The sequence below is a fragment of the Zeus faber genome, assembly GCF_960531495.2.
Source record: "Zeus faber genome assembly, chromosome: 6".
In the NCBI taxonomy this organism is placed as follows: Eukaryota; Metazoa; Chordata; class Actinopteri; order Zeiformes; family Zeidae; genus Zeus; species Zeus faber.
The window spans coordinates 10,846,714-10,863,783 of record NC_137201.1 but is presented as its reverse complement, the minus strand read 5'-3'; the positions used below and the strand labels follow the sequence as shown (position 1 = coordinate 10,863,783).

Below are 17,070 nucleotides of genomic sequence, written 5' to 3'. Positions count from 1 at the left end.
AAGCGATTTACAATGCACACATTTGTCCGACCATTACAGGACCTGCGCACACATGGACGACGTCATACTTGGATCGTTCCCACGTTACAATAATAATTGAATCAAAAATAATAAAATAAATCAAAATAAAAATAAGGAAAGAAATACACAAATGCATACATAGATGGACAAATAAATCTGAAATCAAGACAATCATTTTTAAAGGCCTTTTCGAAATTCGTTTAAAATCCATTGCTTCCTTGTTACGGTTTACTGCCTTTCTCTTCCGGTTCACTAGAGGGCGCTGCGGGTTTTCCCCAGCTACGGCCAGCGTCACGTTTGTTGCCGGAAGTAAACCGTGATTGCGCCGGGGAAGTGGGAAAGGACCACGCGAGTTTGTTTGGTGGTATCCCATGTGCTCCAGCTTTTCCTTCAGTCACACTTTGGATCTGTTGAATTGCCCCGTTTTGCCCAGTCCGTCCAGCTCAACGTGACAGCAGCCATGGTTAAAAAGGGAAAGAAAGAAAAGAAGGTGAAAGGTGCGGAGAAGACAGCTGCCAAGATGGAGAAGAAGGTTTCTAAGAGGTCCAGGAGGGAAGAGGTGAGGGGGCGTTATAGGGCATTACACGTTGTTGAATTTTCACACTTGTATTCTCCTTTAAGTTGATAGGTCTTCCTTATTGAGATATATAGTTATACGCGTGTTTGTATACATATGTGTATATAATGTATGTGTCTATGTATACTGTATATATGTACACACCTTGCTTTAAAGCTGACGCTGGGAACTTTCAATTACCTTTTGACATGGCAGCTTACTGAATCAGGTAAAAAAAATTTAAGTAGAGCTTTTACAAATATTAGGCCATAGAAGTCATTAGTCTTGAATCTGAGTATTGCGTTTTAATTCCAACTTAAACATGTTATGATTTTATTTAGCCATATATTGTCTTTTGTCAAAGTTAGTCTGCACCAGAGTCATCATTTATGTTGTTATGATACCCTCTTGTGTACTGCTGAATTTGAGATGATTTGTCCAAAAATCAGCCTTTCATTTTGTTGAAAAGTGTAAAATTCAACTCTCTGATACCCGCAGACACCCTGTGAATAATACTGTACTGAGTTGTTTCTCACGGGTCACTCATTTTTACATCCTTATCCTTTTGTGCTTGTGCTATCCTGCCCTTCCTCCACATTTCCCTTGCCTCCGTCCGCTTCTCCAGGAAGATTTGGAAGCCCTGATCGCTGAGTTCCAGAGTCTGGACGCTAAGAAGACCCAGGTGGTGGAGACAGCGTGTCCACCTCCGTCTCCCAGGTCGGCTTTAACGTGGCATCCGTCTCCACTATTTTAGATGCTGCTGCTGCTGAGAATGATGCTGTCGATACTTGGATTTTTAATTGGTTCATGTGTAAATTTATTCCAATTTAACTGTGTCTTTGTGCTTCCTAGATTGAATGCCTCTTTTTCTGCCCACCCTGAGAAGGATGAACTCATTCTATTTGGTGGAGAATTCTTCAACGGGAAGAAGGTAGCAACATCTTCCCTTACATTATTCAGTACAAGCGCTCCAGACAGGATAATGTATACAATTTGTCTGTAGAACCTTTCTGTAGAGACACTTCCTGGCAATATTATTTAATCACAGTGACCAAACAAACTGTTATTCTTCCAACCAAAGGTACATACAATATCATTTCTGATAACTATGAATGCCATATTCAGCTTTTTTGGTAGTTACATTACCAGTTTCATTACCGATGTTTGATATGTTTGATGTTTACTGATGTTGCTGTGTCTGGTATTTTGGGGGATTTTTTTTAACAATTTCAAATATTTCAGGGTAATTATTGTAGATTTTGCGCTGCAGAAGATCTACAGTATCTGCATGGTCGTACCATGTAGGTACACTGACTTAATGCTTTTAGTCATCAGGACATTTCAACATCCTGGTGAGTTCCTGACTGTGATTAAGCCTTGTCGCCCTCTTGCATTGCAGACCTATCTGTACAATGATCTGTTTTACTACAACATCAAGAAGAACAGCTGGGTGAAGTCAGAGATCCCGAACCCGCCTCCACCGCGCTGCGCTCACCAGGTTAACATACCCCACTGTAAAACCTCATTCTGTGCTGTTTAATCATATTGCATTTTTTTGTTAGATGTAGGGTTAGTGTGTTACATGTTACATGTTGTCCCTGTTGTAGCCTATTAACATTAACATAACACTTATTACTGTTACTGTATTGTATTAGTATTACTTAGTACTTTATAGTAATTAGTTATCAATGCCACTTGAATTGCAGTAGCTATTTGGATTTTATTTTGTGGGATACTTCTCTTTTCCATATTTATGGTGGTTTATTTTTCGACCCCTGTCTCCCCTTCTAACCCCCCCACCCACAGGCTGTGGTGGTGCCTCAGGGCGGAGGCCAGCTGTGGGTGTTTGGTGGAGAGTTTGCCTCCCCAGACGGGGAACAGTTCTACCACTACAAGGACCTGTGGGTGCTGCACCTGGCTACGCAAACATGGGAGAACATTAAGTAGGTGGCAGATTAACTCTGGGCCCTATTGCACAAATTACATGAGGGTATGGTTTGAATTTCGCACAGTAAACGGGCATATCATATCACCTTTTCTCATAATTTAAACAGAACATACTTTAAAGCAAGTACGAGACTTTGCGATAGTAACTACTTATTGCTTGGAATTTATCTTTGAGGTTATTGTAACTATCTAGTAGTTTGCTATTATTGCTATATTGCCAAGTGAGATGAATACAGCAAACTTAATAGGTTGTTGGTTCAATTTAGGTAAATAACAAAATCTATACCCTACCATTATAAATGCTTTGCCGTGAGGATCAATGCGTTGTGTGTTTTCCAGGGCGCCTGGCGCTCCGTCCGGCAGGAGCGGCCATCGGATGGTTCTGAGCAAGAGGCAGCTGCTGGTGTTTGGAGGTTTCCACGAGAGCGCCAGGTAGGACGAGAATGTAATGGAGCTGTTTAAACCATGTACAAGTTAGTGGGTGGCGCGGTTACTGTCCTACCCCATCTTATATTGTGCTTGAGTGGATGGAGGTTGGCGAACTGATGGGGACTTTAAACACTTTTTTAACAGTTAAAAAAAAACACCAATAATGAGTCTCTTTTTAATCTCATTTCACCCTCTCTCTCACTCTCTTTCTCTCTCTCTTTCTCTGCCCTCTCTCATTTGCACATGTGCAGGGATTTTATCTACTACAACGACGTCTACGCTTTCTCTCTAGACTCCTTCTCTTGGTCCCGCCTCTCTCCCTCAGGCTCTGCCCCCTCACCGCGCTCAGCCTGCCAGATGACCTCCACGCCCGATGCCATGGGGGTCATCATCTATGGGGGATACTCCAAAGTGGTGTGTGTGTGTGTGTGTGTGTGTGTGTGTGTGTGTGTGTGTGTGTGTGTGTGTGTGTGTGTGTGTGTGTGTGTGTGTGTGTGTGTGTGTGTGTGTGTGTGTGTGTGTGAGAGAGAGTGTGTCTCTGTGTGTGTGAGAGTGTGTGTGTGAGCGCACTTGTGATGCCTGGGTCAGCTCTGGGGCCAGTGGTAACCTCCAGCTTTTATTAACTGAGTTACAGAACAAACACTAATTGGACAGCCGAACCCACTATCAAAAAAGAAAAGTTTGAGTCAACCTGTACTATGTGTCTGTGTGTGTGTGTGTGTGTGTGTGTGTGTTATCTTTCTGTATGACACACCAATGGGTCATGGCACTGACACACTGCCTGTTCACTTTGTCTACCATGTTGTTCTGGAAGTGTTTCTCTGCCGCAGTGATCATTTCCATGTGTGTGTCTCTGTGTGTTCATGGTGGGTCTCCAGAAAGCTAAGAAGGATGTGGAGAAGGGGACCATCCACGCTGACATGTTCCTCCTGAAGAGAGAAGGGAAGGATGATCAAGGTAGCCAAGAACTGGACTTTGTGCAGAAAGGGGACCTATTATAAAAAACACACTTTTTCAGTGCTTGTACACACACATTTGGGTCCCTGATGGGCCTACAAACTGTAAAATAAGGCAACTCAGACAGTTTTTTTTAAGGCTCCCTATTTCCAAAAACATGATTGAACAATCTGTTCTGATTTGCGTCTCAGTCATACGTCACATTTAGACTCAGTAGAATTAGAACCATCCCCCATCTGACAGGGCTCCGGACTAACCTCTCCACTGGTAGCACTGGTGCTTCCAATTTTCTCAGTTGTTTGCACAAGCTCATGATTTGTTTTTGTTTTTTTTGCGCAGATTTTGTCCTTTCATTTTGCTAATTTAATGGTCTGCCTCCCTGAGAATTCAACTCGGCAGATAATGACAATTTCCTGTTTTTAAGAAAACAGCAAAAATACCTGAAGGAGGAGGAACGTTCCAGTGGTCACACAGTAATAGTTATACTTTTAGCAGACGCAGTAGCGAGGCTCTTGATAAACTGGAAACATGTGCCCACTCCCGTGCCTGATCGCTGCGCTAAAAATTCACAGGAAAATGTCCGACTTGACAAACGCACCTCAGTGTCATAGCAATGAAGAGATGTTTCAAAGTTATCTTGTGAAATTATTTTCGCTTCATGGTTAAAAAAAAAAAAAGAGTAAAATTATAACCATGTCTACAGTGCCTTAGATACCTTCTGTAGTTTTAAGCTGCATTCCTTTAAAGGGGACCCTCTTATGCAAAACTCTTTTTTTCAGCGCTTGTGCACATACATTTTGCTCTCTGATGGGCCTTCTAACACAGACTGTGAGAAAAAAAAACAACTCAGTTTTTTGTGAGCTCTCCATTTCAGAAAACATGTGGTGAAACAACCCATTCACATTTGCAGCCAAACCCTACGTCAAGTTGTGCTTCCGTACAATTTGAACAACCCCCATCTAAATAACTCAACAAACAAATATAAAAAAAAAAGGAGCTAATACCAACTGTCTGTGACGAAACTGCAAATGATAGAAATGTAAGTAAAAGAAAAAAAAATTCTGCTGTTTATTTAAAAAAAAAAAAGGATGTGGTACATATGCTGTGTTTCTCCAAACAAATCCAATAAAAATAGTGTTTATTTTTTTTTATTGTAGATGTATTTAAGTAATTAATTTTATTTTCCGACAAAACCCTGCGTCTGAGAGTACCAGTGACTCACGGTGCGATATCCATGTCTCCCACGAGCTTGAAACACGGCAACCGAAGTGAGAACTAACTTTTGCAGGAGGCCTTTACGATCTAATATGAGTAAAGATTCAGCAACTGGGTTGATTATTTCTCCCCTGAAATGTATGCAGAAATTTGTTGGTGGACTGACTAGGTAAAACTTACGGAGTAAATACAACAAAACCTGGAAGCCATGCTCAAACACCATTGGCTGCCAAAACCTGGAACTTGTGCTCAAACCCCATTGGCTCACAGAACTCAGGGCCTCGGGAGGGTGGGTCCTGCCACAAAAAACAGCCCGTTTTGGAATCGTATAGAGGTACAGCTGTGACAATTACCACATAACTGCGATACGGTAGTGACGCGATGTCACTGCGGAATTTATCTCATTATCATCATCAATGCAAATATAAAAAAAACCCCAATAAGTAACATAATTTGAAATGCAATGAAAGGACAAAAAAACTAAAGAAAAGGTTCCTGCACTGGCTACGCTGATAGTACATTCATTTGGACTACAGATGGCGCTGTTTGACATCCCAGTGTGAACAAACTGTTTAATCTGCATCTGGAGCCTTGGTCTAAATCACCATTCAAATGACTGACCAATCATGACATGATATTAAATTATCTTTCATATCACAAATTTTAAATCAATTTCCTTGTGTGAAGTGCCCCAAAAATGGTCCAAAATGACAATTGCAGACGGCTGAAACTTGCAACAAACATTCTATAAAAATTTTAAAGCCAGACATCCTCTGGTGGACTTGGGAAGCCACACTGTTGTGTCTGGGCTCTCCACACACTTTTCTGTCTGAGTTTATGAAGGCTTCTGTTAAACCCTCTGCTGCCTTCTCCTCTCTCCTCCCCTTCATCTTCCAGAGAAGTGGTCCTGGTCCAGAGTGAGCCCCGCTGGGAACAAGCCCCCGTCGCGCTCGGGCTTCTCGTTGGCGGTGGGTCCGGGGGGGCGGGCTGTCCTGTTTGGCGGGGTGTGTGACGAGGAAGAGGAGGAGACACTGGAGGGCGACTTCTACAACGACCTGTACCTGTACGACATCACCAAGAGCCGCTGGTTCCCGGCCCAGCTCAGGGTAAAAAGCCCAAACCTCCTGCAGTTATTTCTAACAGAGACAGTTTATTCTGCCAGGTACATTACATCTGCCGTGTGTGTGTGTGTGTGTGTGTGTGTGTGTGTGTGTGTGTGTGTGTGTGTGTGTGTGTGTGTGTGTGTGTGTGTGTGTGTGTGTGTGTGTGTGTGTGTGTATAAATTGCCAAAAATACAAAGTTAAAATATAGTTATTTAAAATAAAGTGGAATATAAAACAACTAAAGGACTCTACTTGGGAGTTTAGTATAGTGTATATATACAGTATAGTTACGTAGAGGTCCCATGGGAACATAGCCGCCTCCCTCTGCCTATTCCCTGTAAAGAAAATGTTGATTTCCCCATTCACTCATACAAGGAATCAGATTCTGTATTTTGGTGGTAAGATGAAGTCATAAAAGAAAAGCCTGCCTGATGGTTTTCTTTTTGCGTTGTGTGTCCAGGGGACCAAGACAGAGAGGAAGCGCCGTCGAAGAGAGAAGAGGGAGGGAGCAGAAGGAGAGGGGGGAGGGGAGGAAGGCATGGCCAACGCCCCCCAAGGGCCCGTCGAGGTCGTCAAGGAGATCGTGACGGAGGACGGCACGGTGATGACCATCAAGGAGGTGATCCCTGCAGCGAGGGGGGAGGAGGAGGAGGAGGAGGAGGAGGATGATGAAGATGATGATGAAGAGGAGGAGGGCAAAGGTGAGAGCCACTGACCCTTCTCCATTTTATTTATTTTGTTTATCTTTTTCAAACTTCTAGATAAGTGTGATTAACCCGCCATCTCTGGTCCAGCCCAAACCCCCCAGGTGGAGCCCTGCCCGCGTTCTAGCGCCATGGCCACAGTGCGCCAGGGGAAGCTATACCTGTACGGCGGAATGTTTGAAGTCGGGGACCGCCAATTCACGCTCAGCGACTTCTACTGCCTCGACCTCCACAAGATGGACCGGTGGGACGTGCTGGTGGAGATGGACCCCAGTGAGTTCACGCACACAAAGTGGCACCAGCCCCACGGCGCACGAGTAGGGACGAGCACGGTCTCATACAGCGATGCAGAACCGCTCCGTCCTACTCCAATGAATCACCATTTGATCATATCAGCACTGAATTTCCACGTGTGGTGTAAATCCTGTGCAGTGATTATTTTAAACAAATCATGGCGAAGGGCACCCGGATGACTCATTGACGGTAGCCGGTGTGAAATTGCTTTGCAAATGCGGAACGATCTTCACTTGCATGCACTTTTTGAACAGCAAGTTTAATATTGCGATGGGAGAAGTGCTGCGTCAACTTTTTCCTCCCTGCCTTCGTTCTGTCCCTGCAGAGACGCAAGAGTGGCTAGAAGAGTCTGAGTCAGAGGGCGACGAAGAGGAGGAGGAGGAGGAGGAGGAGGGGGAGGGCGGCGCTAAAGGAGGCCAGGTGAAGGAAGATAGTGCTGTGGAAGCATCTGAAGAGGAGAGCGAGGGAGATGGGGAAGGTGAGCCGGGTGAAGAGCGGTCCTCCCACTGATTTAGAAAATAATAACACACAGCATTTCCATTGGACTCCTCTCAGGGAGGTTGACGTTTCGGTTGCAGCCAGCGGTTGTCACGGTAACATTCGACCACTACATGTGAAGTTTAGTGCCCCTGTGTTTTTGCCCCTCCCCTGGTCGTATTAATACCTCTCCGCCTGTGCGTCCATTTACCCCACTCTGTTTCTTCCAGATGAGGCGGAGCACCCCCCGGTGCAGGAGGGGGAGATGGTGGCAGACTACCAGGCCCGGACAGAAAAGTACTGGGTTGGTCTGGCCCGCACCAATATGGGCCCCGATGCCAAGGACAAGAAGGTGGCCAAAGTGGGCCTCGCCATGGCTAAAGTCTTCTATGAAGACCAGTAGCCGGCTACAGAGAGAAGTGTGTGTGTGTGTGTGTGTGTGTGTGTGTGTGTGTGTGTGTGTGTGTGTGTGTGTGTGTGTGTGTGTGTGTGTGTGTGTGTGTGTGTGTGTGTGTGTGTGTGTGTGTGTGTGAGAGAGAGAATTGTTTGTATAGAACAACGATGTATTTTAACTGTCATTAAACTAAAACACAGTGCTCAATAGTGCTACCCACAGAAACCTGCGACAAGGCACGAGGTGAATAATATGATGAAACAGTTGAGTTACCACGGTGTGGTTTTGATGTTAGCGCTTGGAAGAGTTTTTATATCTACCAGAGTAAGGTTGTTGAATTTATGTTGAATGTGATATGAATGTGGTACTTCAGAAATTAAGTACTAATTCAGAAATACATTTTTCAACCATGTGAGCAAAAAAATGTATATTATAAATATCTAAATGTAACCTAACCCTAAAAGCAAATTGCAAGACAGCACCATCTACGGGTTGATTATGGGCTATTGAAATCGTTATTTCTGATGTGCTCAAATTAGTGCAGGTTAAGTGGAGCGCTTTGTGATTTCACATGCCACCTTTTGTATGCCATGTTTAATGAAGTTATTCCCAGCTGTTCATTCACAATTGAACTTTTAAATGACGTTTAAGTATTTCTAGAAACGCAGACACAAAGCATCTTTCACGTAACTGGCCAAACGCTGGAATTGAATTGGTTGTGCCACCGTGCGAACTGATATGTCGAAGCTGCACCTTTATAGGGGTTTAATGATTTTAATTTTTACATTTTGTTGTAGCGTAAGTGTGCAAAGGGCTTAATGGCCTCGTTCTGCTCAGCTGGATTGGTCCTACATGCCAGTTGTGTGGGGGCCCGGTCCAAAATTAAAAAAAGGGCGCACCTGTATTTTGAGTACAGCCACAAAATCACCTTTGTCACCCCACAAGCTTTTCAAATCATGGGGGGCGCCTGCTCTCAGAAAATCACCTTTCTTGCAATTGTTTTAGTACAGCCTGCTTCGCTGTTTTTTGCCAAGAAAAGTGACAAGGATGAAATTGAAGAAACGCGCTGTCTGTCACTCTCTCTTTCACTAGTGCATGTCATGCACTCATTTCCTATCGGGACAGTGTGCTGCAGTTAAATTAGTCAAACCCCCCCCCCCCCGATGTCTTTGTGTAACACACACATACACACACACCCCAGAAGTTTTTGTTTACCTGGTGCCCGGAGGGTTAACTGTGAGCATAGGTAACATCTGAGTTTGGGCGGCGCCCTCTACAGGTGCCAGGAACCTTCTCTTTAGTCCCGAGTCTCCACGTCCAGGTCACGAGACCGGGAGGACAAGGGGGTCCAGAGCACGCGGGAGGAACGGGGAGCGCAGCAGCGACGGAGGACGAAGAGGAAAGCAGAGGGAGGGATATGTCAGGGCGGACATCAGTCGCCGTAAGCAGCAGCCTATCTATCCCTCAGTGACCTATTTTACCCTCCGTCAGCCTCCAGAAGGAGGGATGAGGAGAATGGGATGAATAATAGATGGAGCGGAGGAGAGATGGATGGGGGGTGAGGGTGCCTTCCCCCCGTTCTCCTCCCTTCACGACCCCCTCTCCTCTGTCTGTCTGTCTGTCTGTCTGTCTTTCTTTCTTTGTTCTGCGACACCTGCCACCCCCCACCTCCCTTTTTTCCCCCCATTTTAACTCCGGGATAAAAAAAGGGATTTTATAAATAACTAAATCCCGGGACTTTTTTTAAGGGTCTGTCGCTGACGTAGGGGTGCACACGTGTAATCGTCAGAACCACGTCAGAAGCCAAGCGCGCGCATGTGTGTGAGTGAGAAGAAGTCAGACTTTGTAGAATACGGCTACGTCAATACCAGTCAGTTGTATATTTCCAGCTCTTTATCTACTCTGTGTGCAGCCCTTTCTGAAAAATAGACAACGGCACAACATTTTGAAAGCCAATGTGTATGGCGCATAACTAGGACGGAAACACTCTACTGACCTGTTTAAGTTTGGGATCTCACCAGGAAATGGCAACATTCATATAGCTCTCTGAGGTCCCCAAAACATGTTTGCTTTTTTTTTTCAGATTATGTGTTCTAGCCATTCTAACATGCCTCTAAATCCCTTTGGCACTCTGTTTAAATGGGAGGAGCTGCCCTCCTGAGTTCTGAGCCATTGGGGTTTGAGCTTCACTTGCGACTTCCATTGTATTTACTCCGTAAACTTTTATCTGATTTCACCATATCAGTCCACCAAAATCTGTTTCTGAACAAATTTGACCCGAGAAATAAGCAATCCAGTTGCTGAAGCTTCACTCATATTTGACCTACAAGGCCTCATGTAAAACGCGACAAACTTTGTTCCGCAAGCTTGAGGGGACAGTGCGGGCGGGGACTTTTAGTTTCATGTTAACGTTGGAAAATAAAGTAAATACATCTACCATAAAAACACCCAATTTTTATTGGTTTTGTTTGGGGAAATGTACAGCAGATCGCGCTGCACAGCCTGCAATCTATCTACTGCATACTTAAAAAAAATATATATTTTTTGAAAGAAACAATAATTGGTACCATTTAAATTGCAGCGTAGGAAACTATAGAAATGGCGGCGATGAAGCCCAAAGGCGCAGATTCTGTTATGTCACAAAGAGGCTATACCCTGTATGTCTTTGTCTATGAAGGCAAAAGATACCTTCAGGGAAAGTTTGACAATTACCCTCCATTATGAGGTCATAACTGAGCGACTCGGACTCTGATCCTTATCAGAGTCCCCGATGGGGATTGACAACTTCGTGCCTCTTGCAGCGAGGAAGCGCTTTTCTTTGACTGTTTCTTAGAAAGATGGTTTAAATACTCTGCCAATACATCAGCAGGGATCCCGCCTTTGTGGCTATTATACAATTCATCAATGTAGTTGTTAATTTAGTGAACAATTATATTATCATGTGTTTGTCCTTTTGACCCAGATCCTCAAATATAACCATTTTGATCCAAATATTGTTTTTTCTCATAAATAATACATTTACCCACGATGTGAATGTTTAATCCCAGGCCCACAGAATATTCATCCAATTTCACATGAAAAAAAAACCGTATCATAGGCTAATTGTTGATGACGCATTAACCACAAATAAACAACAGTGTTACCAGTGTTTCTAGGACACTGAGTGTGATACCCTTGTTAGTTCTTAATCGTTTCCGGTATACATCATGTTACAAAGGATTTGTAAGGGCACGTAATCTTAAATCGAATTAAGGAGACATGCTAACATTCTCCAGCGCCTTTCTCACTGACCGCCCCTGCGCCCTGATCTGTGTCGCGATGGTCATGACAAGCCACGCTGTTCACCCAGCCCCTCACCACTTCTGCCTCACCCCCTCCTTCTCTCACTCGCTCTTCCTCCACCACTACCAGTGTGTTTAGAGGCCCTAAGCCTTAATCCCCAGCCCCACAGTGATTTTATTACTGTAATCTGCTCTGAAATTGGCTTAGCCCTCCCAGACACTGGTAGACAGAAGGACGAGGGCAACGGCGCAAAAGGACAGGGGACTGAGAGCAGGCTGGGGGGGAAACAGCAGGGATGAAAGGGAGAGGAGGACGCGAGGGGAGACGGGACGGAGGTGCGGCGGGGACAAGTGGAAAGCGGGGCGACCGCTTGACTTGACTGCGTAGAAATCAAGTCGCCTAATCTCCCCGATGGTGAACCGATCGGCGCTCATTAGGGCGGGGGCGGTTCAGATCGCAGCAGGCTTCTAGGACGATGACCAAACCCCGATTCTAGGAAGGCGGTGGGGAGCTGTGATCCCCTCCGCACACACAGAAAAAGAAAAAAAAAAATATATATATATATATATAAATACCCAAACGGATGCCCTTGAGCAGGATGCTTACCTTGGCGTGCCAGCAGCCGAAGGCATTGGTTGTTTCAGGGCAGCAGTACAGCTGTTAACGTTAAACTGATTAGGGCTTGGTCTTGGCCAATGGGAGCGAATGGAGTCACCTCTCAGGCAAAGCAACCCAGACCCAGAAGTACGATCTAAGTACACGATCTAAATCAAATAGAAATCTGTGTGCAGCCCACATGCACTCTAAATCCACTATCGTAGACGCCCACCAAATAATATTGCCGTCCACGTGCTTGGGAAAGCTTGTGCTGGTATGACATATCTTTTAACCTTTTTTTTTTTTTTTTAACAAGCGCACCTTTCAGCTTGGCGTCTGAGAGGTTTTGTCGGCAGAGATGGCGCAAATCGAAAGTTTGCCAACACACCATCATGTTCATCGTTGACTGGCCTTAATTGAGGATTTGTAGTGTTCACATTCCATACTAGCGAATAAATAAAGTGTTTCTCTACGAGCGTCTCTTCGGCGCAAGAGGAGGGCTTCTTCCTCGGCCGTAAAGGTACAAAGACCACGCCGCCGCAACAAGGCCGATAGTGTCGGATGGACGACTTGAGCATTAACATTCTTTCGCAGATCTCCTGATAATCTTCGATAATCTAGAATAAATCATGGATTTAATGACGACGGGCGGCAATGAGCGCTGATGGGTAGAAAAGCCTTGATGGTCTTTGCACCCTCGACAGAAGCACTTTGTGGTTGACCATGTTCAAACTGTACGGCAGACAGACTGCAGTGCTGCAGCCGACCTCACTCAGATGTACCTGCAGACACCGCGGTGACGTTACACACATCATGGTGTGTAAAGCTGCTGCTTCAAAGTGTTGTCTGCGGTGTCAAGATTTCAAGATTTCAAGATTTAAGAGGTTTTATTTGTCACATACATATGTTCATATATATATGCAGTGAAATGTCTTTGCAACACACCCATAGATTTTGCACAATAAATTCTAAAGCACACATAACGCATGTGAATAAAGTGTGTATGGAGATATACAATACAGTATTCAGCAGTACGACACAGCAATACAGTAACACCGAACAGAACAGCAATACAGCACTGTATACAGTAACCCAGAACAGTGATACAGTATGCAGTACAGTATGCATCATACAGTACAGTAAGGTAGTGGCGCCTGTGTGAGCGTCTCAGTGCTTTTTGTTAGGACCCCTAGCAAGTTCAGCGTTGACAGTGACTCTTCAGAGTTCAGCGTTGACTCTTATGGCTTCGCTTCCCTCGCTGTGTGACTGCGGAGGCGCTTGTCTGACCGCAGCAGAGGTTTGGCAGAGTACGACTCACAAAGCCGAAGAAAACCTGCGTTCATGTAAACTTCAAATGTGAAATAATCTGTGACGGCCTCTGTCATTTCAGATCCCCAGATCGTCAGAAAAGCGCCAGAAAAGCGCCAGCAAAGCGGCGGGGACGATGGGAATAGCACAAGGGAAGGAGTTAGACGTGAGAGCTACAGGTGAGGGGGAACGAGATGGCAGGAGACGGTAGCTGTGTGTCGGGCGGAGTGTCTCTTTAAGAACTGGAGTGTGCTATTGAGGTGGAGGAGGTGGGGTGGGGTGGGGTGTGTTGGCTGCATTGGAACAGTCCTCTCTAATGAGCAGATTTCTGAGAGGGGGAGAGAGGGGCAGAGATACACAGGCTCCAGAGAAAGAGAGAGCGAGAGAGAGAGAGAGAGAGAGCGAGAGAGAAGCAGAGAGAGATACACAGGCTACAGAGAGAGAGAGAGAGAGAAGCAGAGCGAGATACACAGGCTACAGAGAGAGAGAGAGAGAAGCAGAGAGAGATACACAGGCTACAGAGAGAGAGAGAGAGAAGCAGAGAGAGATACACAGGCTACAGAGAGAGAGAGAGAGAAGCAGAGAGAGATACACAGGCTACAGAGAGAGAGAGAGAGAAGCAGAGAGAGATACACAGGCTACAGAGAGAGAGAGAGAGAAGCAGAGAGAGATACACAGGCTACAGAGAGAGAGAGAGAGAAGCAGAGAGAGATACACAGGCTACAGAGAGAGAGAGAGAGAGAGAGAAGCAGAGAGAGATACACAGGCTACAGAGAGAGAGAGAGAGAGAGAAGCAGAGAGAGATACACAGGCTACAGAGGGAGAGAGAGAATCAGAGAGGCATACACAGGCTACAGAAAGAGAGCAGAGAGAGAGAGAGAGAGAGAAGCAGAGCGAGATACACAGGCTACAGAGAGAGCGCAAGCGAGAGAGAGAGAGAGAGAAGCAGAGCGAGATACACAGGCTACAGAGAGAGCGCAAGCGAGAGAGGGAGAGAGAGAAGCAGAGAGAGATACACGGGCTACAGAGAGAGAGACCCAGCCATACGGCAGAAGGGATTGAAGACTAAGACGGCAGGCAGGCAGGCTGTACGTCAGCCAGCGCTCCATAGGGAAGCATGAGGAAGAGCAGGAGATGCGGAAGAGGACGGGATGGGCCATAACAGCATCATATAGATGGATGTTATTTCATCAGCCAGACAACCCCACCGCAGTCCACGCTGAGGATAAACCACTTATGGACGCAGTGGATTAAAGAGCTACAGACAGACTGGGGAGAGAGGGAGAGAGAGAGACAGAGAGACAGAGAGAGAGAGGGAGAAGAGGAGATGAGGAGAAATTAATCAATTCACTTGTTTATTTCCATTCCCTACGTGTGGCCACTTGCTGCCGGACAGTGTGGATGTGCCTGCGTTTGCTGTGTGTGTGTGAGAGCGCGTGTGTTTGTGTGTGTGAAGGTGCACGCGCTCAAGCCAGGAGACTGCATTGCTGTTCTCCAGCACCACAGGACCGAGAGAAGAAGGAGAAGAAAGGAAAATCCCGGCAGGTTCTGTTTTATGTTTCCCCCATTTTTCCTTCTCTCGCTCTCCCCCTCGCCGTGCGATGAGGAAGACCGGCGGTACGTGCGCTCATGCTCAGGAGGACTGAGCCCCGGCAGGCGGTGCACGAGCGACGGTGTTTCCACAGCCCAGTCGGCTGCTGATCCGGGTTCAGTCTCTCGGCGGCGGCGGCGGCAGAGTGTTTTGTTTCTGAAGGATCATCGGGGATGAACGTGACACGGGATAGTTCACGGCTCGGCCCCGAGTGCTGAACCCCCTCCCCCGGACCGGGGGCCTCGGGGGCTGATCCGGGGAGCCCAAGGCGGGTTTCTAGGCTGGGGGCCTCGGTGGTCCGAAGGGCCGTAACCAGGGGGGACGCTCCGAATATCTTCAAACCCCCAGAGAGGTGGAGGCAGCGTCAGATGAAAGTGTGGGCTGTAGTCGGAAGAGTAGGAGGAAGAGTTTTTCATGTGTGTGTGGGTGCGCTGCCAGGCCAAGCCGGGCACATACAAGTGTCGAGAGGAGTAATGGCAGTGCCGGCCCTCCTCTCTCTCCTCCCCTCCGCCTGCCACAGAGAAGCTCGGGAGTGCTAGCAAACCGCCGAACCGCTACCCCGACTCGCGGAGAGGATGGTGTGACTGGCACGAGGCTACCCCGGCCCCCTTCCCACCTCCCTGGGACACTCCCGACTCCTGCAGGGGGCTGTCGTTTTCTGTTCTTCTCTTGGTTTGCACCCCTTCTTTTATAAGTTGACCATTGTTCCAATTAATTAATTTATTTTTTTTGTTTTGGGAGGCGGGGTCCCTCCTTCTTAACCCCCTGCCCTCACACCGCCCCCCGTCACCCTCAAAACCCAGCCTCCCTATCCGTGGATTGGGGCTTCCACAGAAAGCTATCCTTTTCTCTGCTGTTTTTTTTTTTGCACATTTCTTTCCTTTCGTTTTTGTTTTGTTTTTTGTTTTCCGAGGCTTTGAGGGAATTGCCAAGACCTGTTTCATGCATGTCCACTGGCGGCAGGTTCAACTTTGACGATGGGGGGTCATACTGCGGAGGGTGGGAGGAGGGCAAGGCGCACGGCCACGGGATATGCACAGGACCCAAGGGCCAGGGGGAGTACTGCGGGTCGTGGGCGCACGGCTTCGAGCTGCTGGGTGTGTACACGTGGCCCAGCGGGAACACCTATCAGGGCACCTGGGCCCAGGGCAAGAGGCACGGCGTGGGACTGGAGAACAAGGGCCGCTGGGTGTACAAGGGCGAGTGGACCCACGGCTTTAAGGGACGCTACGGCGTGCGGGAGAGCACGGGCACCAGCGGCAAGTACGAGGGCACATGGAACAACGGGCTGCAGGACGGATACGGCACGGAGACGTACTCGGACGGAGGTAAGGGCATAAGATGGACCCACAAAGGAGGGAAAGCACGCAACAAACAAAATGCTTCCAAAATAGAACATGCTCACAATAATGTTGGAGTGATTGAATGGCATCTCACTTTCACTTTCTCAAAAAACAGGCCCGTCTATAGGAGAACAAGTAAATTCGGCAGCATCTCAATGCTTAAGTTCCCTCAGGCTGTCTTCCACTGCCACACCTTGCAACACACGCACACACACACACACACACCCACCCACCCACCCACACACACATACACACACACACACACACACACACACACACACACACAGGTGGAGGAGTTGTTTCAAGACAGTTCCAGCAGATCAACTCCTAGTCTCTCTCTGTCTTTCCTCCCTCTGCCTCTCGGCGCATTGTCTCTTAGCCCCTTCACCTCCACTGCAAAAGGACGTGCTGTATATTTGCAGGTGCTAAATTCAGGCCACAGAGCCTTGGGGAGCAATGGAGGGTCCAGGGGAAGGTAGTGAGGGAAGCAGGGAGAAGAGCCCTGGATAGCAAACAGAGGTTGGTCCTGACGTGGGACAGCGACTCCAGATACCTTCTGCCGTCTTGAGTCTCTCCTGACACTCGTACTGTCTATTATTACACACATTAGTCTTCACAAATCAACCTGATATCCTGATAGGATAGACCAATACAATATCAACCCTCTGACTATCAAGCTCAATCAAGCACAACTTCGGTAGCACAGAGAACTATTGCAGAGCAAAGCCCGGAATGGATACTGGGGCCGATGATGCTTTTAAATCATTCTGTATTTTGAGATGTCTGTGACTGTAGACATTTTGACCAAGATATGAAATTATTACAATCCCCCCCCCAGTGGATGATTTATAT

The 17,070-nt window shown here is 46.8% G+C and overlaps 2 protein-coding genes across 2 annotated transcripts in view; both read left to right on the top strand.

Moving 5' to 3' along the window:
* Positions 1 to 379: 379 nt before the first annotated feature.
* Positions 380 to 8,176, top strand: klhdc4 (kelch domain containing 4). Its single transcript, XM_080002009.1, has 13 exons — positions 380 to 580; positions 1,203 to 1,294; positions 1,430 to 1,508; positions 1,977 to 2,075; positions 2,384 to 2,520; positions 2,864 to 2,956; positions 3,205 to 3,367; positions 3,832 to 3,910; positions 6,023 to 6,231; positions 6,689 to 6,929; positions 7,023 to 7,205; positions 7,552 to 7,704; positions 7,934 to 8,176. The coding sequence occupies exons 1-13, from the start codon at positions 482 to 484 to the stop codon at positions 8,104 to 8,106; spliced, it is 1,800 nt and encodes a 599-aa protein (XP_079858135.1). The 5' UTR covers positions 380 to 481; the 3' UTR covers positions 8,107 to 8,176.
* Positions 8,177 to 15,821: 7,645 nt separating this feature from the next.
* The window catches only part of jph3b (junctophilin 3b), a gene marked incomplete at both ends in the record, with an annotated part of 32,248 nt that continues 30,999 nt past the window's right edge, over positions 15,822 to 17,070 (top strand). The window contains one exon of the mRNA XM_080001935.1: positions 15,822 to 16,203. Within this exon, the coding sequence (XP_079858061.1) occupies positions 15,822 to 16,203 (382 nt within the window). The remainder of the gene's footprint in view (positions 16,204 to 17,070) is intronic.